The following is a 26,568-nucleotide window of genomic DNA, read 5'->3' on the forward strand; positions in this document are numbered from 1 at the left end:
TGATGGAGTGAGGTACTAACATAACTAGCTAGAAAAACAAACTCCTCAACAACCCAGTATTAGGCTCTGTTCACACAGACTGAAGTGACCCAAATCAGATTTTTGTCTTTAATGTAAAACGGATTAGAATTTTTCAAGGCTGTGTGGACAGTGCTGTTGTCATTAGCCAGCACAAGAAAAACGTATCAGTGTGTTTGTGTGCAATTTCAGTAACTGATTTGTGCACATTTCAGACAGATACAGGTCACTTACATTTATGAATGTGAACAGTCAAGATAAACAATCTGATCAGAAAAAAATTGCAATTGAATAACAAGGCTTAATTGAGAAATGTGAAAGTCTTCCAGAAGCCTTACTGCCATTATTAGCCTCATCAGATGAGAATTTCCTCATCTGACTGGAGAATGCCTTTTTTGTCATCATACTAAATCATCATACTAAATACCTGGAGCTTGTAAAGTTAGATTGATTAGCATTATAGAAAACATCAGGTTCACACTTCTGAACAGTGATTCCAACCTGTTGCATTGATATAACACACAACTCTCATGTGGATCAGTGTGACCCGCTGAGCTCCTTTTCATATGGTGTATGGTGTAAGAGCGCACCATTAGCAGTAGCATATGGCACTCTCACCATTTGGATTGACTCCTTTTTTATAACAATGAAGCATGTGTTCTGAATCTCTCCAATCTCTCTGCAGCAATGTAGATACTTTCTCTCAAAGTGGCCTGGATTGAGTAACCACTATATTGACTTTGTTCAAAAGAGGCATTGTATATGAATGTGTGTGTGTGTGTGTGTGTAGGTCTCACATCTGCTTGTTGTCTTTGTTCGGTTCTCCCCTGCTTGGAGTGTGGTTTACATTCATTATTGATTTGACTTGAGCTTTGAGTAAAGACTGCAAGGACGCTTCTCATCTGTCCCCCATTTGCTGTTATATAAAAGACAGTGTGTGGCTTTGTGGGTGTCATGTGCATGAAGTGTGTCAATATGTGCATTATCTCCTTCGAGGTGCATTTACTGTGTGCTGTGTTCTTCTGATAGTTTAGCACTCGTTGCATTTGTGCTAATATCGTGGGTATTATTACAGAACATTAACCAACTGCAGTTTTAAGGAAAGACGATGGAAGTGGTGTAAAAGTGGTTAGAATTTTGCTGTGTTCTCAGAAGACTGCAAGTTTAATTTTATACGTTGCTGTGGTCTTTATTAATCAATCCTTACATGCTGTATTAAAGTGTTGTGTTTTACTTTTGCATGTTTGGATGTGTTTCTTCAATAACTGTTTAATGGTGTGTACAAAAAGTTGTGTAAAGTGTGTGTAAATTATCATTGACGGCAACCAAGAATACCAGGTTCATTTCGTTGTAGCTTGATGTTGAACATGTTGATTTAAGTGGACTGGTTTATGTAATCACGTTCTACAGAATTGCAATACTCAGGGGTCCAAGCTCTTCATTCTTAATGAGCAGTTATGGAGCAGTTGAACATTTATTAGGTTTTTTAAATTGACCCCTTAAGAAGTTTAGCAGATTTTTCTCAAATTCATTTAAATTTGATGTTGTATGATGTTTTTTTTTTTTTTTTTTTTTTTTTTGGAAAATTGGCAAAACGTTTACCGGATTATAAAGCTCACTGGATGATAAGTTGCACTAACAAATGCTGGATGTCAATCTACACAGCTTTTACTCCTGAAAACTGTTTATTTGGGTGAGTAAAGCGCTTCTGTTTATTTACAGTAAGCTTAGATTCTCAGATTTCCACTATAGCTGGGTACAGCAGCATTAGCATTAGCAGATAACCGGTCGCACTAGCCACGGTTAGCGCTAGTAAATGTCACCCAACAGCGATACACTGAGTAACCCTAAGTGTTTTGGTAAGCCAGGGTGATTTAAGCTAACAGTTTGTCCCATGTAGCTTCTTTTATCACAATAAATGCGTGGGCTTCAGTCCGTTATGCTGAATTCGAAAAGAGCTAGCACTTAGTGCTGTTAGCAGCTAATGCTGCTCCAGCAGTGCTAGCCGAGGTTAACAGCAGGCTACGATAATACTCACCTCTGAACATTGAAAGAGCTAGCACTAATGCTAAAACTACTAAAGCCTCTGTGTTGGAGAACTAAACTGAAACTTTTTTAACTTCAGCAGAGTGGCTTTACTGTTGCATTCCCAACATATCAAATCTCAGGAATATTTTATTTTAAAAGTGAATTTATGATTAATATTATTAATGAAGTTTCAGTTAGTGCCAAATGTCTCACTCTTACATCGAGCAATCATTTGCTAAACCAGACCTAATATTCAAATTGAGCTGCAGATCTGGCAAACTGTTTCATTTTTGTCACTTTTTTCGCTCTAATTGTTTCTTCAAAAGCAATTATTATATCCTCACTTGGATCTTAAGCTGTGGATTTCATTCTGACTATAAGGGCTTTAAAAAGCATTATATTCTCCGAGAAACAAGGGCAGGAAGAGAGAAAATCCTGACCCAGAATCATACAAGTGTTCATGTTCTCCTTCAGTTCTCTCCTCCAGCTCCTGCTTAATGTTTCATGTGCTTTCACCCACTCCGTGTATGACACCATTCATTATCATTTATGGCGCGGCATCTCTAGATCTAGGAGTTTTATTCTCAATCTTTCTATTAGGCCACAAGATCTTGCTAGTTTTGGGTATATTTATATTTCATACTTCCTCTTTCCACTCTATAATTTAATCCAGGCTTCTTTTCCTTCTATTCCTTTTTTATTAATGTTATCAACCCGTATCCAATCAAAAGAATTAGATTAGACAATTTCCTCTCCAAGAAAAGCAGTATGCTTCCAGCTGTTGGCTTAAAATAGAGCATAATCTTCATGAAGTCCTGCGATTTCATAAACATCACACATTTTAGCTCACGCAGACATGCAGTACTCAAATATACTCACACATTTCCTCCAACTTTAGGTGAGAAAAGCTTATTTTTTTTATTACATTTAGATTAGTGATGTCAAACGCTCAAAAATATAATTAGATGAATTACAGTAATATTAGGTGCTTAATCATGATTGAGCACAGGTTGAGCAAAATACTGATTAAAACATTAACGCTGCCACACGTTACCACAAGTTTTAATGGATAAACGGGGGATTAAGCCAGATAAAGATGCTTCACAGAGAAAGAGAGAGAGAGAGAGAGAGAGAGAGAGAGAGAGAGATAAAAGGGAGTTAGTTAGTTAGTTAGTGTTGAGATTTAATCCATATTTCAGCAAAAACAAAATATACATAACGTGCACTGGATTATAAGGTGCATTATGAGACACTAGTAAGGAACAAGGGAGTCGCCAGGTTTTCCTTCTTATTTAGCAGGATTTGGTAGTGGTGCTGTAACTAAAGTAAAGCTAAGTGACGTAGACAAAAGTGTAATCCTTAAAAAAAAAATTCTAAAGTTAAATAAGTACTGGATGTTAATCTACACAAATGTGTCTCCTTTTTTGGGGTGAGTAAAGTGCTTTTGTTTATTTACAGTAAACTGGGATGTTCAGATTTCCACTAAGGCTAGGTGCAGCAGCAAAAACAAAATACAACCTACCGTCTAAACTTATCAGTAGTGATTGAGACTTAATTGGTAAAATAATTAATCTGTGTTAAAGAAAACTGTTTTCTAATTATTTGTTAATTGTTAATTTAACTAATTATTTTCTCAATATTGATCAACTCATCAGGACTGTGATCATTTTCCCTAACTCACATCCCACAGTCATCACAAACAAACACAGAACACATCTATTATCTGCTGTCCAATAGAATACCAATTACAAACATTTGTATCTAATTTTAACCTCACATATGCATGAGAACCCATTATCATTCTTGGTCCTCCTTCTTCACAAAAACATTTATTTCTCTCTTCTAGCCAGGCCTGAATGGCTCTTTCTCAAGAGAGCCTTTGTGTACGACACCAGCAGCTTCAGCTAGGGTTTCTCTGGCACTCTCCCTCTCTCTCGCCACGGCTTCCGGCACAATTGCCAAAGCATTGACACTGCACTATCATCAGCATTTTTTCCCCTTCTTTTCTTTGTTGTTTTTTTACAAGCATGTAAAGAGCTCTATATTCCATTCTTGGCACATGTAAAAATGCTTAACTGCCTTACAGAAGCTCAGACTCCCTGTCGTGCTGCCTGCCTAAACGCTTCAAGCCTCTCTTGTAGAGCTGTCCTTGACCGACTGTCTAAATCGAAAAAACAAAAGCATTGGTATGAAGCTAAAAATGAACTAGTCCCATCAAAAATCATTTATATCCAAGAAATGAACTACATATCTGAAACACTGATCTTATGACTGACTAGAGCCCTGTCCAGGGAGTATTCCTGCCTTGAGCCTAATGATTCAACATAGGTGTCGGACCCACCACGGCACTGATTAGGAAGAAGCAGTTAAGAAAATTAATAGATGTGTCAAAAGCCAAAATGGTGAAAAAGCCAAAACAGAAAGACAACAAATTGCAAAAGCAAACAGGAAACAATACTCTGTAAGCAACAGGAAATGTTGGCAAAACTTCATAATGAAGGAGCTACACACATTTGTATGTGTGCAGTGGTACATGAAGAACAGATGACGATGATCAGTACTCAGGTGATTCAGAACAGATGAACTGCGTGTGATTGGAAATAGTGGATTAGTGACCATGGTATCAGTTTTTGAGGGATTATAAGAGATATAGTGGAGAGCTAGACAAAGACAGACCAAGTCTTCTTTTCTTTTCTTTTCTTTTCTTTTTGTTTAATAGATGACTATAGCTTGCTTTAACTTTCTGTAATTAGTCCCAAAGTTCAAACCATCCAAGAAACGTTTTACACTGTTTTACACTGCAAACATATAATTCTTCTGGTCCTTTGGCACCTTTTACACACCTGCTATATTGGTTTGGACCAAACTGAAAAGTTTAAAGGTCTGCACCAAAAAAAGTTGTTAAGAAAGAACCATAAAACTTTAATTTTCACATTTTACATTTTGAAAAAAAATGTAATTAATTCTGGTGAACTGATGGTTAGATAAGATTCAAGTTGGTTCTTGAATGAACTAAAGCTCTGAAGAACCTTTTGACACCTTTATTTCCAGAGCAGATAGAGCCTTCTCCCCTCCTCCTGCTGCCCTAGTCTGCTTGGTGCCCTGGCTTGTGAGACAGAGGTGGATTTATATGTGTGTTTATCCTCTTCTGAAGAACTGGGTTTCTGTGCCTGGTGCTGCTAAAAATCCTCCAGTTCCTCCCCGGACCCGGAGGAGGTGTATATCTGGCGTTCCTTTCATCTTTTTGGGATTCAGAGCTGGGCAACTAGGGCTGGTAGAAATAGGACACGCATACACACCCACACACACAGTTAGAAGAAGCCTTGCTGTGTGAATGTTAGAGGGTTAGACGTGTTAAATACAGTTATAGGGTGAGAGTTAACAGTCTCTGAAAGGTGTTCTGGATGTAAAGGATTTGAAGAGGGTCAGACAGTAAATACTGTAGCTTCTCTCTCTCTTTTGTTATTGCTTTCTTTCGTAATTGAACATAATGAGTGTCCTGTCCTCTCTCTCTCTAAGTCTGAATAACCTGGATGTCAGACTTTTTAGCTGTGTCTGTTTCCTATATATGTGTGATAATTGTATCCTCTTCAGTTACACAAATGCTGTGAAGAATTGTAGAGAATTGTCTTGCTTTTTGTTGAGTATCGCAGAATCACAGTATTGTGATATCATTGGTATCATGAGCAGTGTATTGTGATTATATTGTATCCTTGAAGATTTAGTATAGTTTTAAAGGTTTTGAAAGTTCTAAATTGTGCACATATGATTGTTAAAGGTCTCATTCCATCAATTTAAATTCATTTTAAACAGTTGTGGTCTTTAGTATAAATGAATGCAACATGAGCCATTTTTTGTGAAAAAAAAGTGCTCTGGTGTTTCGATTTAGCCCTGCCTTAGATCACTAAATTACTGGTCTCTGAAGAAAGTCAGGTTTTGGCTCTTGAATATTCATACATGCACACATTCATGAATATTCATACATGCATATCGTCTCTGATTGGCTAACAGCACTGCAGCAGAGAACGTCTGTCTGCCTCCCTCACAGTCAATTTTACAGCTCTCATCCCACGGCATCGCGAATAACCTAAGTCTAAGGCTGCTAACTCTTACCTCAGACCTTGTGATTCAGTGCTCAGTTTCACCACATCGAAGCCCCATCATAAAATCTGACGCAAACGGCGCCCACTTCGACCGTTGTCCTGTCGAGTTGAGCTGCTCTGTCAAACCATGCTTCCCTAGTATTTATTTAAGGTCTCAGTAGAACACAGTATCAACCGGAGATCCGATTTAAACCAACAGTTACTTACACAAGATAGCTAACGGTAACTAGCTCTGTAAACAGAAGCTATAAACAGAGCTGTAAAGCTATAGCTGCTAATGCTGTAGCATGGGTCCAGCTCTGTCTGTGGACGGTCCTGAGCCGAGGTGGGCGAAGCCATGAACTCACTTCTTGACGTAGCTAATGCTAATGTAGCTAATGCTAATGTCTCTCTGATCAACTCGTATTTCTGAGGATTTTTTTTACTAGCTACTGCAGACAGTGGAGGCTGAGAAAATGCAGAATGCATTTCATATGCAGTATGCATATACAACTCAGAGAGACCTAAAGTATTATACAAAGAACAAGAAAAAGTCGATTTTAGTGGAATGAGACCTTTAAGTTGATTTGCTTTTCTGTGTTCTGAAAGTGCTAAAAATATCCACCATGTACTTCGTTATAATTTATCACAGGAACGATAACGTCATTACGTTACCTTCCACTAGGCCAAATTTGTCGGGCTCTTTAGTATTGTGTGTGTGTGCGTGTGCGTGTGCATAAATTCCATTACATTTCAGCACTGCCCCCCCTCCTTCATTTACATATCCATTACAGTCCATTTAGCGTATTGATTGACACGTTAATACTAACGCAGTACTCACACTTCTTGGCCATGCGGGACAGAGCTGTTATGCTGTAAACATTTCCTTTCGCCTTCTACACACTTTCCAGGTCGGAGGTCCCATGGTGTAGCAATCCATCATGCTGTCAGAAAGCCACGCCCCCTGTTGTAGGCAGTGAATCAATCAGAAAGCATGTGTATGTGTGCGTATGTGTATGTTAGAGTCATTATCAGGGCATGGGGGGGTAAGACATACAGGCAATTGGCAACCTGATGCTCTTCTATCCGCAATGTCAGCCTTGAGGGGGTCGACCTCTTTCGAGTTTCTCTCCATATTTTCGCTTTTGGCACTGACACACTTGCTAATTAATGGTCTCACGCTTCAGAAAATAAGCTGTCAGGGCCAAAGACCATTGACATACACTGTGCAATTGCTCTGTCCAGCCTTGAGTGCTCTTTAAAAAACACAGCATTTATAGGACTGAACATGAGAAATGGTCTGAAATTAGTATTACAACCTTCACAACTAATTAATTAAACTCATTATATGAAATTATTGATCATTCTCACTTTGAAGGCAATGTCTTTTTGGCATTTTAAAAGAGCTGTAATGTCTAAAGTGCTTCAAATGTTATGGGCTTTTATTTCATGTTAACATTTGCCATGTTTTAAACACAAAAATGTGGTCATGTGGTCAAGCCAAGGTGTTATCAGCTGGCAGTTCGTCCCACTTAGCTTGTTTTAACACAGTAAACGCACAGCCTACAGTCTGATATACTCACCTCTGAATAGTGAAAGAGCTAGAGCTGCGGTTAGCAGCTAATGCTAATACTGCTCCAGCCTTGGTGATGGAGAAACATCACTAAAAAAAACAGATTAATGCTGGACTTTAGCAGAGTGGTTTTACTGCTCTTTTACTGCTCTTCCAGTGCAAAAGGTTAGTCTAGATCCCTGAGAAGTTTACCAAGCCCTTTATATAGCAACTTTTCTGATACATATAAAATCTTCTGCTCAACATTTTAATAAACATCTTTTTTAATTGTATTTATTCTTAAAGGTTTCCTGGTTTATCTATCCCCATTACTTGGACATGTCTGAAGTAATGCATTATTTGTTTTTGTTATGATTGTTAAGTTAAAATGTTTAAAATATCAATATTTAAAAATAAAAATGGCAATAAATGGTGGCAACCCTGCTTCTCAGCACTGGATAGTCTGAACCTCCAGTGCACCAGAACAGAGTATTAAGAGAGTATTATTAGAAATACTAATATCTAGACTGTGAATGAGCTTTCCTTGTTAATGATTGTGATGATATATATTAAAAATGTCTTAATAATGTTTTCCGCAGATACAGTTTAGTTATGCATGTCCAGCTATATTCTAAGGATAGAAATAACACAAGGAGTTAACACGTAGTGGTGCGTGAGGGCCTTTTTTAAGGGATTTTTTTTTAGGCTTGATATGGAAGTAAACCAGCCCCTAAAATAATATAAAGAATTGATACTTTGATAACACTTCACTTACACTGCTGCATTAAACTGATATAACCATGCTATAAACATGTCATGAGCTATCATGTGGTGTGGAGTTTTCCTGACTGGTACAACATTGTAGCACATTGTAGTCATGACAGCTACTGGTTGTGGTAACATGATGTTGAAAGCATTAATGCATTAATGGGAATAATCTGTTATAACATACTTCAATGTTGTGTAGAAAGATTCAAGTCAACATTTGTCAACACGTGCATTAAATATGTCTGCATATTTCTATGTGTGTGACACATATTGATAATGTAATCATTGTGATTTCTTTCTAGACCTGTACTGCACTCTGGAGGTGGATTCTTTTGGCTACTTCGTGAGTAAGGCGAAAACCCGTGTGTTCCGGGATACCGCTGAACCACAATGGAACGAGGCAAGTCTTATGTTCAGTGTAGTTTATTCAATCATCTTCATTTTCCTTCCATTATCCACCCCTGATCGAAGTGTTTGTGATTGGGTTAAGTCTAGGCCAGTCCAGTGAGGTGTCTTTTTTCTCTCCTATTCATCTTCCTTCAATAGGAGTTTGAGATTGAGCTGGAAGGCTCCCAGTGCCTGCGAATCCTCTGCTATGAGAAATGCTACGACAAGTCCAAGCTCAACAAAGATGATAACGAGATCGTAGACAAGATCATGGGCAAGGGCCAAGTACAGGTAGGAGAAAAAAAAAAACTCTCTGGCTGTTGGTTCACGAAGCTGGCTATACATCATGTGCCCTCATAGGAAAAAAGGAAAAAGAAAGAAACCCAATGTTGCCATTTAAAAAAGAAGACTGGCATCATACCCTGGGCTTCCCCTGTCTGAGTCAACAGTATTGTTGTCTGCTAAACACTTGCTTGCTTTAGTGGTGGTTTTCACAGTCTGAGAAGCCACAGTTCTTTCCCCATTCTTCCCCCATGTGGGAAAAGTCCCAATTAAACTTCAGTGAGTGACTAAATGTGTGCGATGCTTTCACACTGAGAACTTGTGGTGGTGCTTGACGTGTGGTTGTGTTTCAGTGGGTAAATGCTAAAATTCATTTTTTCCATTGAAAGAAACAAAGTGTTTGAAACTCTGAGAAGAATGAGAGGATAATGCTCACATGCCACCATAGTTTTATGTCACCAAAAAGCAGGTTTAAACTGTTTTTTAACAAATAAACATTCAGCCCAATTAATCTCCATGCTATTGCAACTCTTTAGTTTACTCTCAATATTTATTTCCTTTTTTCTCTTTACGCTTTATTGTAGACGAATGGTGAATGGCGTGTGTATGTGTTTGATGTAGATCAGGGCTGTCCAATGTGATGTCACCATGACCTCTAATTTGCACTACCAGGATGCTTTGCTCCCCTCAATAAGCCACACTAATCATGCCAGATCACCATTGATCTTTTTAAAGGCACTTTTTCAGCCTTAGACAACTCTATGTTAATAAAGCGAGTGCACACTCCACATGCCGTATTTTTCACACTACAAGGCACACTTAAAAAAAAAAAAAAAAAGGCGTCTTATGTATGAATTCTACCAGTCAGGTATTAAGAAGCAGTAAAGCCACTCCGCTAATGTACCACATTATAAGCATTAGCATTAGGTGCTAACCGCAGCACTAGCTCTATTGCCATTCAGAGGCGAGTATATCGGACTGTAGTCTGCTTGTTTACTAAGTTAAAACAAGCTACGTGGGATGAACTGCTAGATAATAGAGCCCTGGGTTACAGAAACACTCAAAGCTCCTCAGTCTGGCGCTATCGGGGAGCATTTACGTTCCAGCTAGGGCTGAGATTAGTGGCTAATGCTAATGCTGCTTCATCACAGCCTTAGAGCTGGAGAATCTTAACTGAAAACTCACTCTTAGAAAAACTATTGAAAATCTAAGCTTTCTGTAAATAAACAGAAGTGCTGTACTCCATCATTACCAAATAAACAGTTTTTTAGCAGAGAAATCTGTTTAGATTAACATCTAGTGCTCGTTTCACAATTACAGCTTTCATTAGCTTCCCCATTTAGATTAGAAGGAAAACATGGCGACACCCTTGCTCACTTCGATGAAGGCATCCCTATAGTGTCGCTTAATGCGCCTTATAAACCAGTGTGCTTTATTTATGAAAACAGACCAGAAATTAGACATTCATTGATAGTGTGCCTCATAATCCAGTGAACCGCATAGTCTGACAAATACGGTACTGAATTTTGCCTTCTTGAGCTTGTGTTGAAAACACAGATGCTATGTCAAAGCTGCTAGCCAAATTGCCTGACCTGTTCCCTTATTGAAAATGTGTTTGATGCTATCTGAAGGAATATTCAATCTGCCTGGTTATGAAATACACCTCTTGCAACTCTGAGTGCAAGTATTTGTTTGATGATGAGTGCAAATGGAACATAAGTACAGGCCCAGCTCGGCTATAAACAGGCTTTTTTTTTATTGATAGTTGGCCAAGCCCACTGGCCTATTGTGTGAGTGACTGATAGACACTGCGCCAGTACTAATGTTATTGTCATTATGATCCGCTTTGCCAAGCTGGCCGTTTAACTCCACACTAAATTATTATTCCAAAAGCATTCCTCGCATTCTCTTCCTCCTGCAGAATCTAGGGCAGCATCTAAGGCGGAAAGTGGGGTGAATTTAATTGCAGCTGAGTTTCTCTTGTTCACTTTCTGTATTTTTCTCTGGGGAGTGTAGCCAGGGGTGAGCTGAGAGCATCTTCAGTTTCTCTGTACTCTCACCTACACAGGCTCCCGCATTAACACTTTTCTTACAACTTTGATGAGAGGGCCTGGTGGTGATCAGGGATTAAAATATTTAGGAATTTTTTTTGGGTCCTCTAAGATGACTTATATGGTACTGAATCTCTGGTCTTGTAGGGTGTTGAGGTTTATATATACAGCTTGTTTTATTGGTGTCAGAGGTCAAGATTGGCTCAAGTTAAATCCTCCATGTATATAAAGAGATTCAGTCATACTCCTTAGACTTTCACCTTGTCTTCTGTGTAGTGTGTATCCTGTTCCACTCCTCCTTCAAATGCTGCTTTTAATAGCTGCTGTAGGTTTGTTTGGCCTCCTGGTTTAACCTGCTTAATACCTTCCTTCCTGTCTGAGACCTGAGGCCTCTCTGATACTGAGTTGCCCCTTTCTTCATTTTTATGCCACTGTTTGTTTTTCTTTTAAACGTTTGCATGAAGTGCTGAATTCAATCTGAGAATCTGAAAAAGTTTATCTGTGAAGTAAGTGTTTATTAGCTTAGTAAAACACTAGCATTACAATAAATACAAACAGCTATTTTACAAAAAGCAAAGCTTTAACAGCCCTGTTTTCCTTAAAACATCTCCTGATCTCTCCTTATCTGCGTTTAATAGAGTTACTTCTAGTTCCCATCATATCGACACTTGGTTGGTAAATTGGTAAATTTGGTAAATCAGGTGATCTGCTGACACAACTGAACATATACACACGCTGGCTGAGGGCATCCAAGAGAAATCTGGAACTACACTTTGTTCTTCAGCTTGGCTCACAGGAAATAAGATACTTAGTGAAAAATTCGAAATTCTTGTTACTTTTTACTGTTTTTGTTTTTTAGCATCTTATCAAATCACACGTGGTGCTTTTTTCAGGTAAAAACATTCATATTGCTGAGATAAATGGATTAGTGTCATTTGCTCTGGTGCCTAAAACTCTTGCACAGTACTGTACATTAATGTTAATGTTAATTAATGTTAACACCTTGTGTTGTCCTTCTCTAAGGACTAGATACTTTCCTGCTGAGTTTCACTACGTTTAAGAAGTTAACTGGTGTCCAAACCAGTCCACTGCCTCCAGTTAGTTATTGTGAAATTGCTTGAGAAGCTCGGATGCTTCCCATCCTCCCCGTACATATCTGAAAGACAGTGAGGCGATGAGGCATGCAGTTTCTTGGTCTTAACCAAGAATGTGCTGGAACACTTGCCCTCCAATATGTGAAATGGATGCATAATGAGGCCTCAGGAATGAAGCATCTGGAGGTGACTGACCACTATATCCCACTGATGGATGCAAAGAGCAGAGAGTGGTGAAAGTCTGCACAGCTGCGGCCCCTGAGTAATGTGGCTAAAAAACAGTTGGGGAACTATAGAGAAGGGGCCACCAAACTCTAAACTGTTTAATACTGGAGTACAACCATTCAGTGCCCAGCATTAAGTGATTCCCCTGTTCAAAAACATCTACTTAACCTAATACATATCGGTGAAGTTACATCAAGTGTGTTTTAGTCAAGAAATAAGTTGAATTAAGTGGATCAGCATTGACAAACTCATAGTATTGCCTTAAACATAGATGATCAGAACCACAGCCCTTAAGCCGCAGTTCCAACTAAGCAACTTAACGTTCGAGTGTTCGCAAACGTGCAGTGGAACTATGGTTTTGAGAAACAACTGTGTGTAGCAGAAAACGCTGTATCAGAATTTAGTAGATAAAAAAAAAAGATTGAATTGGATTTAGTCCTGTAACAAATTCCTAAATGCGTAAAATAAACGGTGTAATTGCATATGCTGTTGTTACACGTGTGTAAATCATTGTGAAGCTGTAGGTTTTTGCTTGGTTTAAGCTTGATGAGTATAATGGCTTATTTTAGAGATATGTTTGCTGTTAACTATGCTTTCACATAGGCATGCTTTGTAGGCAAATAGGCACATGTGGCTGCTTTGTTTCCTGCTGTGTTTTTGCAGAACACACAAAAACAGTAAGTGCAATACTGGGCAGTAGCCTGTTGGTCGCACATTTAGAATAGTCTTACAAGGCTTTGTGGTGGTGTCACTTGCAGACATTATGGCATGACATTAAGGCTTGAAACTTGAATGCTTTTTAATTTCTTTGCAGCAATATTTCATAAATCATTTTGAAATATTTGAAAATAGACGTTGCTCTGGAGGATTTATTTTCTGCCATGTTTTTGACAGCTTTTTTGGTGCTCTTTTTCTTTTCCATTGTAGTTGTATGTGTGAAGTGAATTGTGGATAACCGTATGGAAATGGGAGCCATGAATGATACATCAGTTGCGTCCTTCATATCGTTCCAAATGTCTGCTGCATTTCTCAACTGCGTATGAATGGTCCCTCGCTTCGAAACTGCTTACCGTGGAACGCAGCTTGTGGATCAGTATTATTTGGACTGCCCTCTAGTGGAAACTTTCAGTAATACATGTAGCACATGTTGGCAAGTATGTCAATAGTTACATACATGATACAGCCAGTTTTCTGTATAAATGTTTAGCAGAACTGCAACTTTATATCTACCATTAGAAGAAACTGTAGAGATTTGTATTGAACAGTGCTAAGTGTTTTTTAGTGGTATTAGAAAAGATTATTGCTAAACACTTCTTACATTACATTACATTTAGCTAACACTGCAAGTCACTTAAGATAACAGCATCTGCTAAATGTAAATCTATATAAATGATGCAAATCTGACAGATGCTAAATGATAAACACCTGTTCAGCCTGCCAGCTGTTAGCTCCAGGCCGACCACCCGCCACCCCCCACCCCAAATCCCAATCTCATCAACTCGTTGGATGTAGTGGCGGGCTCATAATTTAATGCAGCAGCTGCATGCGGCTCGTGTGTGTGACTGTTTAAGAATGCTATTATGTAAGGGACCATACTGAGATGCCTACCGCGCGTGGGCTTGTTTGTGCACCGCCTCTTTGTTCCTGATTGTTCCGCTCTCGCTCAGTCTCATCTTTCCCTCTCTCTCTCTTTTTCCCCTTCTCTGTGGCTTTGGCAGCGGTGCGCATATAACCATGAAACAAAACAAGCAGGGAACATCACTATTGCAGGCAGCAAAGAGATATTTTCACCGTATGTGTGGAGCTGCTGCGGAACAGACGAGGGCAGTGATGAAGGAATAGGATGTTCTGTCCTGAAAAGTCCCCTGAAATCAGATGTTCCTGGTTTCTAGGAGACTGCAGCGTGACCTTCTTGGCTGAGGAGAGCGCAGAGGAACAGTGGGAAGCAGATAAAGCAGAGGAAGTGATCTTTATCCAGCATTTATAATTGCTTTAATGTTAGTTGAAAGCTGTGGCTTGAGATGTGCAATGACTGCCAAGTCCCAGTTAATGAATTGTTGATGAATTTCTACAGTTTTAACTCTGCACTGATCAGCCATAACATTAGTGAATGAACATACATGATGACTATTATTATTATTATGTTAACCTATGTTGGCTTCTGTCAAGGAGAAGAATATATTAGGCATAATAGGCAATTCAAGTTGTGATATGTGAAAAGAAAGAAATGGGTAGACACTTTGTATACTGAATACCGAAGTGTGATGGCTAGATGACTGTATCAGATCTCCAAAACATCAGTGTTTGTTGGCATGGTCTGGTACCCAGTGGTCAGTACCTACATAAAGCAGTGCGCTAACCAAAGGGAGAGAGCCAGAAGGTAACATAGACATGGAAGCACCCTGAAACAATGGAATCCACCCGATCCACCGATCACAAACCTGATTGACCGCATCCAGTGGGTGAACAACAGCACCAGCATTTCCCTTTGTCCATCAACCCCTGGATCTGCAGCCAATATAAACAATATTACCAAAACATTATTACCAAACAAGTATGTTTTTAGTCTAGTCTTAAAGATTAATGCCTAAAGCTTTGTGCTAAATACTACACAAGATATGTGACTTCCTATATTTTAAAGAAACCTTATGCTTGAGGCAGGCTGGCTTTGTACAGCTTATTGATGTCACTTTTTGCTCACATGATATTCCTATGTAATAATGGAAGAGATGACCTATTATATAGTTAATAATCTAGAGCTTTTTTAACTTCTTTAATATAAACAAGTGTTTCACTGTATTGTTTTCAGTTCAGCTTTTTGGCATGCATGATATTCTCAACATGTAGTAGAAGCTTAAAACCTGCTGTTAAAGCCAGAATTATGGAAACTGAATCCCCATATAATCGCACACTTGCTTCAAACCATCGTTACTATAACCATAGACTTGCTTGTGGCTTCTGACACTGTATTACATACTACTGTCCATAAAAATGTCAAAGACCAAACATTCTTCGGCTTCTGTTACTACGTTTAGCTCTGCAACCTCCTTTTATCCATCTGTCTGCTCTGAGGTCACAGACGTCTATATTAGCATTGCGGCTGTGGAGATGACGCATAGCTTCCACCTCCACAGCCATAAGCAGGAGACCAGAGGTCAGATTATGTTTACTACTTTATGACTAACTCAGTCCTATATGAAGTTCTTCTAGACTGCTCTACTACAAACCCAAGTCCACATAAACTGATGGAGATATGGTATGAGTGTCTTGCAGTATTGAGGATGAATCATAACTGTTGGAGTGTGTCTGTTTTCTTAACTGGTCATGGTGGAAGGAGCCCAAATCTTTCCCTTCTATCCCCGGGGAGTTCCCGTTTATTGACTGAGCCTGTGGCTGCAGCACGTAAAAAGCCTTACATGGTCAAATAGCCTTTTATAGCCTGTTACTGCAAGTATTATTCTTTTTTAAAGAAGAAAAGAAGAGTTTTTTTTTATTTTGTTCTTAATTGCAGTGGGGTATTATAAACCTCTTAGTCTTTAAAACTGCTGAGACACACTAAATGTGGAGTTCTGTGTTCTCACAGACTTCCTGTAGTGGTTGTAGGAGTTTTTCTTCTTCCACACAGCTCCCAAAACTCAGTCACACTCAGCTTCAGTGGTCTCTAAATCTGGTGTTGTCCATGACATCACTTAAACTTCATCATTCTCCAGACCACTCCATCACTAGATGAATGCTATGACATCCTGCATTGTCTTTTTGGCAGATCAAAAGTCTAGTTGTGGTTCTCCACCAAAAAAAGAAGGCATAGATTATTTTACACACACCTAAAACAGCTGCTAAACATCAGTGAATGATGTACAGCATAAATGTTTAAAACATTCATCCAGACTGATATTGTATGAGTTATGGTATGCAATCTTGACGGGCTCCGAGCGGACTAAGGCGCTGCTACTATGTTCAGGAGAATCGCTAGTTTGAATCCCGGTCATGTAGTTTGCCATCAGCTGCCAGAGCCCTGAGAGAGCACAATTGGCCTTGCTCTCTCTGGGTGTGTAGATGGTGCTCTCTCTCCACATCACTCCAAAGGGTTTTGTGAGCTGATGGATCAGAACCAAGTTGCTGTCCTTTCTTCATACATCTGGCACCTGCTATCATTATTTTATATCTAAACCTCTTTTGCTATGAGCATGCTGACCAGTGTTTAACCTTCCTCATAAGAAAACACCTCACAACGTATACAGGTGTGGGTGTTACCAAGTTTTCCCTGATTTAAAACTTCTAGATCAGTTTTCCAACTGATTTCCAATCCAGTTATTTATGAATGCCAGTATTGTAGTGTACCGTCTCGCACCTCCAACATCAGTGGAATTCTCCACTATTTCAGATGGTCTACTCTAGTGGATGTCCTTCAGGCAATCCATCAGGCTCTGACCCTAGAGAGATAACCTCTGACCTCTGTGGATCACAACAGTGATTAACTAGTAAAGAGCTACATGATCTGCTGCTCCTTTCAACCCAGTGGGAGATGATAATGGTGCTTTGAAGCAACGCTGAGTGGAGCAATACAAGGCCAATCGATGACTGTCCAGTTCACTACATTTTAACTACTTAAATATATGACCTGTGCAGATGAAATCTTTACTTATCAGTCTTCAGACCAGTGTGCTGACTGATGGGGAACTGAAGGTTGAGTGTGATAATTCCCAGAAGGAGTCTGGCAACATTTTTTAAAGCTAAGAATAGCTTTAAAAAATTAGTACATTGTCATGCCGCATGTCATTGGAAATGGGACTTGTATTGTGTCCCATGAGTTTTGTCTTTTTATTAGAGTCGCCATCCACTGTGGTTGGATACTACTGTTATTCTTGTTGTTCTATTATTTGTTATGTTATCTGGTGTCGACCAGAGGAGGATGGGATCCCCTCCATGTCTTGGAATCTTGGTTCCTTCCATGGTTTCTTCCTTTTTATTTTAAGGTTTTTCTTGCCACTGTTGTGCCATTATGCTTGGACCTGGATCTCTGTAAACATGCTTTGTATTAGCATTCCTTGTAAAATGTGATTTAAATTTAATTTAATGCTTGCAAAACTTAACAAATTTAACATCCCATCTATCAGGCCTCGCTCAAACTCTGATAATTCATGTTCTCTTGCCATGAGCATCCTGGCCAATTTTCAGTTTTACTCACAAGATAATACCTCACAACTTATACAGGTACCGTCGTTCCCAAGCTGCCCCCTGAGGTAACACTTCATGATCAGTTTACATCTTGCTTTCACATGACTTTTGACATGTCAGTGTATTTTAATACTTGGCTGAACTCCCAACCAGGTTCATTCAGGATACAGTAAAAGAGTTTTTGCTCAGTCAGATAAGGTCTAAAAGCTCCAAGTTTTCTCCTTCCCTCTGAAACTCTGTCTCACAGCTTTGCTAAGCCGCTGACCTTAAAGATTGCGTGACAGTACAGCCTCTTTGGGGATGTGTTATGCAACGGTGGAGTTGACGACCGTAGCACTTTACATACAGGAATTATGGGAGATTTAAAGCCAACACTAGCTACGCTTCTACTAGCCACCCTTGCCTTTTCTCTTTCTCTCCCTCTCTCCTCACTTTCCCTTTTAGGTCCTCAGATCTCCTGGAGAACATGTGGTCTTTTTCAAGCTTGTGGTGCTTGAGGCTGGTAAATGTGCTGTTTCGGTGTCCTTACATACACTTTCTAAGCTATAATCCTCACAGAGTTAAGTTTAAAGTTTCAAAAACTATACACAAACTTCTTCTGCGAGTCTCTCCTGCTTTTTTATAAATGCCATTGTAGGATCACTGAGATTTTAATTTTTAATCCACTTGTTATAACTAAACAATATATCCTTAATGTATGCTAGACACAATTTGTCATGGTTAAAGCAGACAAGATGGAGTACGTAATGCATGTTCGAAGTACAAAAGAAGTATAGTAAAATAAAGACATCATAATCATTTACACAATCGCTTAACAATTCACAACCTCCTTTAATTAATACATGTAAAAATAAAAAACAGACACTCAGACACACCAGGGAATCGTTTCACCACTTAGATGCTATGACAGAGAAGAGTCTTGAAAGATGATGGGTCAAGCCAGGCCAATCTTGAAGCTAGAAAGTGATTTTGGTTCAAATCAGGTGTTAAAAGTTGCCATCAGATACAGAGGGACTGGTGAAGGAAAATCAGCAGTGGAGAAAGGTGGCTGAACTTAGAAACTTTAAAGACAAGTTGTGTGGCAATGTTCTGGATCAGTCACAAGGGCCTAGTTGTAGACATTAATATCATAACTGCTAATTCTGTTATATCTGTCTATCAGCACTCGAGTTGGTTTTATAGTTGTACAGCTGTGTTATTCATCAGGCATTTGTCAAATTCTTTATATTTTTATGAGTTAAGGAACAAAACAAAATAATACTGTAAAACTGTTGATCAACATGAAACATTGATAATAAGGCTTATGTAATTAGTGACCTTATGCCTTTGAGTGAATACTTTCTGCATTAGGAGGTACGGTAGCAGATTTACTTGGATTGTCTATTAGAGATGCCTTATAGATGCTCACCCAACATTCAGATGACATTCAACAAACATTCAACTGAATATCTAACAAATGCAACTGAACTCTCAGCTGAATGTAAATACATTTAAAGCTTAAACATTAATTCAACAGAAAATCATTTACATTCAACTAAAAGTTCAGTTGCATTTAATGAACACTTAGTTGAATGTTACTTGAGGCTCTACAAGGCATTAACAATGTAATAAAGTGTTATTGCATGTGCATCTGTAACATAATAACTCTGACCTGGTCACTGTGCTGCTTTATTGGCCCTCAGACCTGGACCTCACCCCACCCGGACCCCCCCTCCACTGTCCCTGCGGAGGTTCACTAGGCCGATCTGATCCAAGACCCCTCTCAGCTTTGCCCTTTGACCTCTGACAGCCTTGTGTTGTTAGCCTTTACAACATGCCTGCCCCCCTGCTCATTTCTCCTTCTCTCCTTCTCTCTCTTTCTCTCCTTCTCTCTCTCTCTCTCTCTCTCTCTGCTCATGCTTTCTAATCTATCTAATCCGTAACCAGATCTGTTTGAACCCTTTCCCAAAGGATGGAGGGAGGTAGAGAGGAGTGAAGGAGAAAGAAGTGGGGGGGAAGAGAACAAAGCTGACTTTTCCTGGCAGCTCGCTTTATGCTGAAACTCATGATGAAGTATGGCATTGGAGCTGGGCTTTGCTGAACTCCCCGCATGCTTACACTTCACATTACACCTCTAATTAACAGTCTTGTGCAAGAGCAGAGGTCCTCACAGCCAGCACATTGTTCTGCTACAGATTGATTCATTGTGTGTTTAGCCTTATTGACTCACTGTGTATTCACTCATGCTGCTCTGCCACTCTTTGTGTTTCCTCTGGGGGAATGCAAAGGTCTGATGCCTTTAGATTTTATATTATTAGATTTTAAGAGTATTTTTTTAAAAGTTTGAAATAAGATTAGTGTTGCCAATAATGTAAAATAGCTCTTAGTATGCTTGTACGGTTCCGTGTTCTAAGGTACGCATATGCTGAGATGATCTAGCAATTCGCCATGTTGTTCAAAGTTTGTTGTGAGTGTGTTTGTGGCCACTCGCTCTTTCATGCTAAGTGGTTAGCACACACACTAATTCAGCAAGCTTACTATTGAACCAACCGCTACTTTCTTCCACGCTTCATTTTCCTCCAAATCGTCAATACCACATTGCTGTACTGAAGGATCTCTCATTCTCTCTCTCTCTCTCTCTCTCTCTCTCTCTCTTTCTGTAAAATTTTCAGAAAAGTTCAAGGTTCACAGGTCTGGGGATGTTTAGTTCTGTGGAAATTCTCAAATGACATTGCGAATAAAGTTTTAAAAGTACAAGGGTAAATGGGTGATACAGAATAGTTGTATAAATAACAAAAAATAGATAAAATAATATGAAGTAGAAAAAAATATGAAAAATAGAATTAAACTCAATTACAGGAGACAATGTTCTTGTGTTGTTTTTTGGTTCACATTTTGGTGTGTTTAGATTTATGCCTGTGTGAAACCAAACCAAACAACTCATCTGAACTATAGAAACCAACCACAGGTGTGAAAACACCTTGCAATGGTACGAGTCATTGATATAAGGCAGTACTTACTAGCATTCCCTCAGTAAGAGCGTTCTGGGCAGCGCTGCTTTGTGTTTCTATATAATGGGAGTTTTAACACGTGTGCACGTGCTGTTATTGTTTGTGTGTGGCTGTGTGGGGGCATGTTAACGGAGCATGGCTTCTGATAGGAATAACGTGGTCTGCAATAAATCACACGCTGGTAGTCCGTCATGTCCTTCTGTAATACGTCATGTTGCTTTTCCTCATTTTACACACAACCTTACTCATGCACACACAGCCGCCCAGGGGAGAGGTAGACAAAGCAAGTCCTGTCAGAGCTGACAGATGGAGTTTCGGGGTACAAATAGACCCATACACACCCCACCTCACACACACACATACACACAATCACCTCTGGGGTAAATTTGGACTAATTGGAGGTAGACATTTATCATGCTGTATGTAAATTATATCAATTAAATGGAGCTGATGGCCATTAAGAGAGCTGTGTCCTTCAAACCTGTGTGTAAGTAAGTACATGACCATGTGTTTGGGGTGGGGGTTTACAGCATGGAGCCAAACAATGAGAACATTAGCACACTCTCTATGCTTTGTTTAAATCTAGACTCTTCACGCTTAACTGATTTACTTTAAAGCGATTATTAGATTGAAAAAATCCTTAATTAAATTTGATAAGTTATACTGGATGAACCTACATTGATTAAATTGCATTAATGATTAAAGCAGCAATCCCAGATATTGTTTTTTCTTTGGAGTAGAAAGTTAACAATACCCTCAAAAATAATGGTATCATATTAGACATTATTAGATATTAAACAATATATAGATATTAATTCTAAAAACAGAGAGGTCTGGTAGGTTTGTTTTATGTAATTACACTATATATTTTGACAACATTTCATATATGAACAAATTGAACTAAATACTATACTCAAAACACACAATTGTAATATATTTAGCTATTTGTTTACATAAATCTGCCTTAAAAGTACTCTTCCTCATGCTCTGTGCAATTACTCCCAAAACTTTCAGACTGTTACTTTAAATATAAAACTAATCCATTGCTGTCTTGTTTATTAATAGGCTAGAATAATGACTGCCCTACATGACCCATAGTTCCTCTGGTTATACAGTATTTATCGTCATAGTGTCCATTTCAGAACAAAGCCTCAGTCGCGTCTACTTAATCCAATCATGTGTTCTCTCCCGCTTAACTGATTAATGTCTTGGCTTCTCACTAATATGCCCTGTAAAACTCTTTGACACACACTCCCTGTCTCTACCTGTGATTCCAGATGTTTATATTTTCTTTCTGCGGCGTCGGTCTTTTTTTGGCAATATCTGGGTCATGTTTAGTCAGGAAGGACAAAGTTAAAGCCTCACTAAAGCCCCTCTGCTTAGCTCCAGGTCTCTGGAGTAGAGCTCCCAGAGCTCCCAGAAGATTCTTTCAGAAGAACTGCTCAGCAGATTTGGCTGCAGTGAGTTGCTGTTTTTATCCCTTAATTCTACTGAGAAAGAAAAACAGGCAGCCAAATTGCACTTGTGACCATCTGTGTCCCAGAAATGGGCACTGTCTTGCACAATGATGTTATGTGGGCTCCCAACTGGTGCAGCCATCTGAGCATTGGGGCCTATCATCAGCAAATAGCAGGTTCAATTCCCTGTGAAGGCACAGCAATCCAAGGCACAAAGTCAGAGAACACTTTTGGCCTTGTGGAGTAGATAGGCTGGCCCTCCCTATTCCCGATTAATTAGGCTAAATTACCAGGCTAAAGTGACTCAAATCTGATTGTTTTGTGGCACAGATTAAATTTTTCAGGCCTGCGTGGACTTGTCAAATCAGATATTTTTTTTCTTTCATAATTAAGTCACCTTCACATGTGGTCCAGATCATGCCTGTGTTTTTGCCTGTATGTGGAATTTTAGATTAATTCCCATTACAGACAAATATGTGTCACTTATGAATTCATATATGTGAACTGTCAATCTGTCAGAATTGATTAATGAGGATTGTAATGTGACACACAAGCATGTTCAGCTGTCCAGTGATGTTGTTTTAATTTCAGTATGAAATTAAATTCTAACTAATGTGTGGGATTCACTTATGTTAAAATAGTAAATAAAGTATCAATAAATATAGTAGGAGCCCAATATTTTTAATGTTTAAATCAGGACACAGATCTCTATTCAAGTTAATTTCGAGTAATACCACATTGCAGGCAGTGCATGGTAAAAAAAACAGCACCTGTTATGCTGGTGAAATATTAATAAAATATTAAAATAATAAATCTTAGAAAATTCCAATTTAAGATTAGAAATTAACAGATTTCTAATTCAAATAAAATATAACATTGTTGACATTTTTAATTAGATATATTTTATCAGTTAAGAATCTCCCCCAATTATTTATTTCAGTGTTTCAGTGAGCTATGGTAGAAAAATAATTAATATTGAATCAGCTCGTTTTTTTTGTTTTGTTTTTTTGTTAACACCAGCAATTACTGCAACTTCTAATGGAGAAAACATCAACTACTCAAGGATCATAGATATCCCATGTGTACTAAAAGAGAAGAAGGCAGAAAGTAGATCAAAACACACAGAGATCAGGGAGCATCGGAGAATTTGGAAAAACACACCCTGATGAAGAAGAGATGACTGGAAAAAGAAGCCACAGATGGTGTCCAATTATGCACTGATATTAATGTGAATGCGTAGGGCTCCATCCTGTATGTGCCTGAGGGAGCAGCTATTAGTGTGCCTTCATCCTCGCTGATGCTATTAAAGCACACCAACAAACAGTGCAAGATTCACTCTGCCTCCCTAAGGACACGCGCCTCGGCCGAGGCTGACTGACAGCCGTTAGTAAACTGACGTTTTACGCAGGTTTACAGTGTTTCTCTGGGATTGATTTACAGCCCTGTAAATCTGATCGTAAACTGTATCTTTTATAGTGCAGGGAATGCTTGGGTTTATCCACGTGACAGACAGTAGCTCCCCCAACCCAAACCCAAAGGAATGTAAATAAAATGCTAATGCAGAATGAAGACTAATGGGAAATCTGATGCTTTAACACAGCTAAACACTAATGGGTCTGTGATGTCATACAGGCCTTAATTCCCTGCCTTTATCCTTAGCTAACCTGCACTATACATGCAAACAATACATGTAAAATTAGCCAGTAAAACTATAAAAATAACACCTCCCAGCAACCACCAGGAAATGTTTAATTGGAAGAATATGTGGCAGACCCCCATTAAGCATTAAGGGAGCAGTACGAGTGGAGAAAAACAAGAAAGAGAGAATGAATTCGAGAACAAAGAAGGAGAAAGCGCAGGCTGATGAGCGATGTGTCAGCATGTCAAGATCATAAATCATAAAAGGCACGATGCGGCCCCCCACCTGCCACCTTTTCCACTCTCTGAAGCCCCCAGGGAGTACGCACACACACACTGCTCAGACCCTCCCCCATACACAACCTTAACACCCTCTTTTACTCTTTTACTGAAGTCCTTCACTCTAATGGAATCTCCAATAACACTCAAATTCAGCAGTCTGTGCCGCTCGCCCTTTAAGAGATTAAGTTTATACAAAAAAAAAAAATAAAATAGAAAGCTGTATGTGTGTGTGGGACTTCCGTGTGTGTTACAAGTGTGTGTGCACACAGGGTCTTATAAGCTCACCTATATCGACCTACTTACAACATAAATAATCTTAAAAAATATTATTTTTTACTTTTTTTGTGTGCAAAATGATTTTATCTCTCCTAACCTTCCTGTCTGTTTCTATTAGAGGCCAACACAAGCAGTATTGAGTCTGTCAGTAATGGTTATATAGTATTATATAATAGCTCTTTACAGTCATCTCCCATGTGGTGTTCCATATGTTGGCTGGGAGCCAAGCTTTTAGATGTCTTGGTCCGTAACACATTCTGCTCATGTTTTGAATCAGGGCTTCCAGATCGAACGGAGGCATTAAATATCCTGTGCACTTGAGAAGGAGTTTCATCAGCGTGTTTTTGTGTGTGTGTGTGTGTGTGAGAGAGAGAGAGAGAGAGAGAGAGAGAGAGAGAAAGAAATGGAGAGAGTTAAAAAAGAGAAAGAAAGTCTATGCTGTAACACACAGTACTGTGTAAAAGAAAATGAGAATACAGACAGTGCAATAAACAACTGCAGTTTTATGCCCGCTGGTGTGTGAGCTATTTCCAGCCTTCTCACTGAAGCAGCTCCTTGCTCATAGTTATAATCCAGTACTTGCTTGGCTAATCAATACTTCATTAAGTTCAGTCAGGTGTGCTCTCAAGTGCATGCGCTATTTTATTGTATTTGTGTTTATCTGAATGCTAGGTAATTTGCCCAAACAAAACATCACCCCCTGACTTGCACCATTTCTTTGTGTGTCTACACTCCTGTGTATTCCAGAGAGTAGTCACTTTAACCAGTGGGAGATTCACTGTCATTTGTCAGAGGAATCTTTCAACACCTTGTTGAGCATCACTTTTAGATCATGTTTAGAAGACGTAAAGCTGTCGTGCAAAATAAGTAGTATGCAGTGAAAACACTGACAGACAGGCAACTCAGAAATCACAGGTCAGTGCAGCACACTTTTGCTTTCATGGGATGTAGCAAAATGCACATATACATTATTTTGTTTTTTATTTATTTATTTTTTTAAATATAGTTGTGGAAAAAATCAAGTGGCTACATCAGTTTCTGAATCATTTTCTCTTATTTTACTATTTATAGGTATATGTATTGAGAGCTCAGAAATCAATATTTGGTGGAATAACCATGTTTTTTATCACAGTTTTCATATATCCTTGCATGTTCTCCTCCACCAGTCTTGCACACTGCTTTTGGGTTCAGTTTGGTTTGATGGCGTGTGTCATCTTCCTCTTGATTATATTCCAGAGGTTTTCAATTTGGTAAAATCGAAGAAACTCATCATTTTTAAGTGGTCTCTTATTATTTTCCAGATCTATATATATTCGAAGTTAGGCCCAGAAATATTTGGACAGTGACGCAATCTACTTGGGCTCAATGTCACCACACTGGATTTGAAATTAAACAAATGAGGTACAGCTAAGTTGCACTTTTGAGCCCCTGTATCAGGTGGCTTTGTAGAAAAATGGTAATTGCATCTCATTTGTTTAATTTAAAATCCAGTGTAGTGGCATAAAAAGCCCAGCTCATAAAAATTGTGTCACTGATTGTGTCCAAATATTTTTGGTCTACCTGTACATATGAGCCTGGCTAGAGCACTGATGAATACGGTGTGTGTTTGTTTGTGCACACACACATTCACTCTCACTCTTTCTGCAATCAGTTCTGAAGCCCTTCAGCACATTTGGGCAGCAGACTCCGCTGAATACCAGAGATGGTTGATGCAGGAGTGACGAGCTGAAGCCAAAGCGCACTCCTCTCGCTCATCATAAAACTCCAGCACTCTTCATCCAGAGCGGGATAATAGCAGTGTGTGAAATCACTCAGGAGGAGGCTGCTATCTCTTTAGCCAGGGTCATTTCATGCTTGGTCTCCTCACCCTGATGTTGTAGTGGAGATGGATTACGCTGGTCACTGTGCCACTGGAATCATTACATGTGTGTTGAGGTGTGTGCTGAGGTCTGTGTTTGTGTGTAATTCTGTGTGTGAAAACAACCTTTGTTAATAACCAAGGTTATGGTGGTCCAGCTGAGGATAGACTGAGATGAAAGTAGTGTTTCAACATTACGAGATTTTCACCGCATGATGAGCATTTCAGAAGCATTTTACCATTAGGATGTAACATTATTTCACAATTACACTAAAACATTAATAGAACAATAATAATAAGAAGAGAATTACAAATGTGATTGGTCACAGATATTTACTGACATGCACTGGATGGTTGCCATGTGATTTAAGATAAAAAATAAGTGGATTTTAGCTGTTTTTT

At 39.0% G+C, this 26,568-nt stretch overlaps 1 protein-coding gene across 3 annotated transcripts in view; it reads left to right on the forward strand.

Moving 5' to 3' along the window:
- Positions 1-26,568, forward strand: part of abr (ABR activator of RhoGEF and GTPase) — a 243,304-nt gene that overhangs the window by 163,618 nt on the left and 53,118 nt on the right. For all 3 annotated transcript variants that reach the window (XM_022680329.2, XM_022680332.2, XM_022680333.2), the window contains 2 exons: positions 8,751-8,848; positions 8,995-9,126. In XM_022680329.2, coding sequence (XP_022536050.1) covers positions 8,751-8,848; positions 8,995-9,126 — 230 coding nt within the window. The remainder of the gene's footprint in view (positions 1-8,750; positions 8,849-8,994; positions 9,127-26,568) is intronic.

Source organism: Astyanax mexicanus, chromosome 1, assembly GCF_023375975.1.
Source record: "Astyanax mexicanus isolate ESR-SI-001 chromosome 1, AstMex3_surface, whole genome shotgun sequence".
Classification (NCBI taxonomy): Eukaryota; Metazoa; Chordata; class Actinopteri; order Characiformes; family Acestrorhamphidae; genus Astyanax; species Astyanax mexicanus.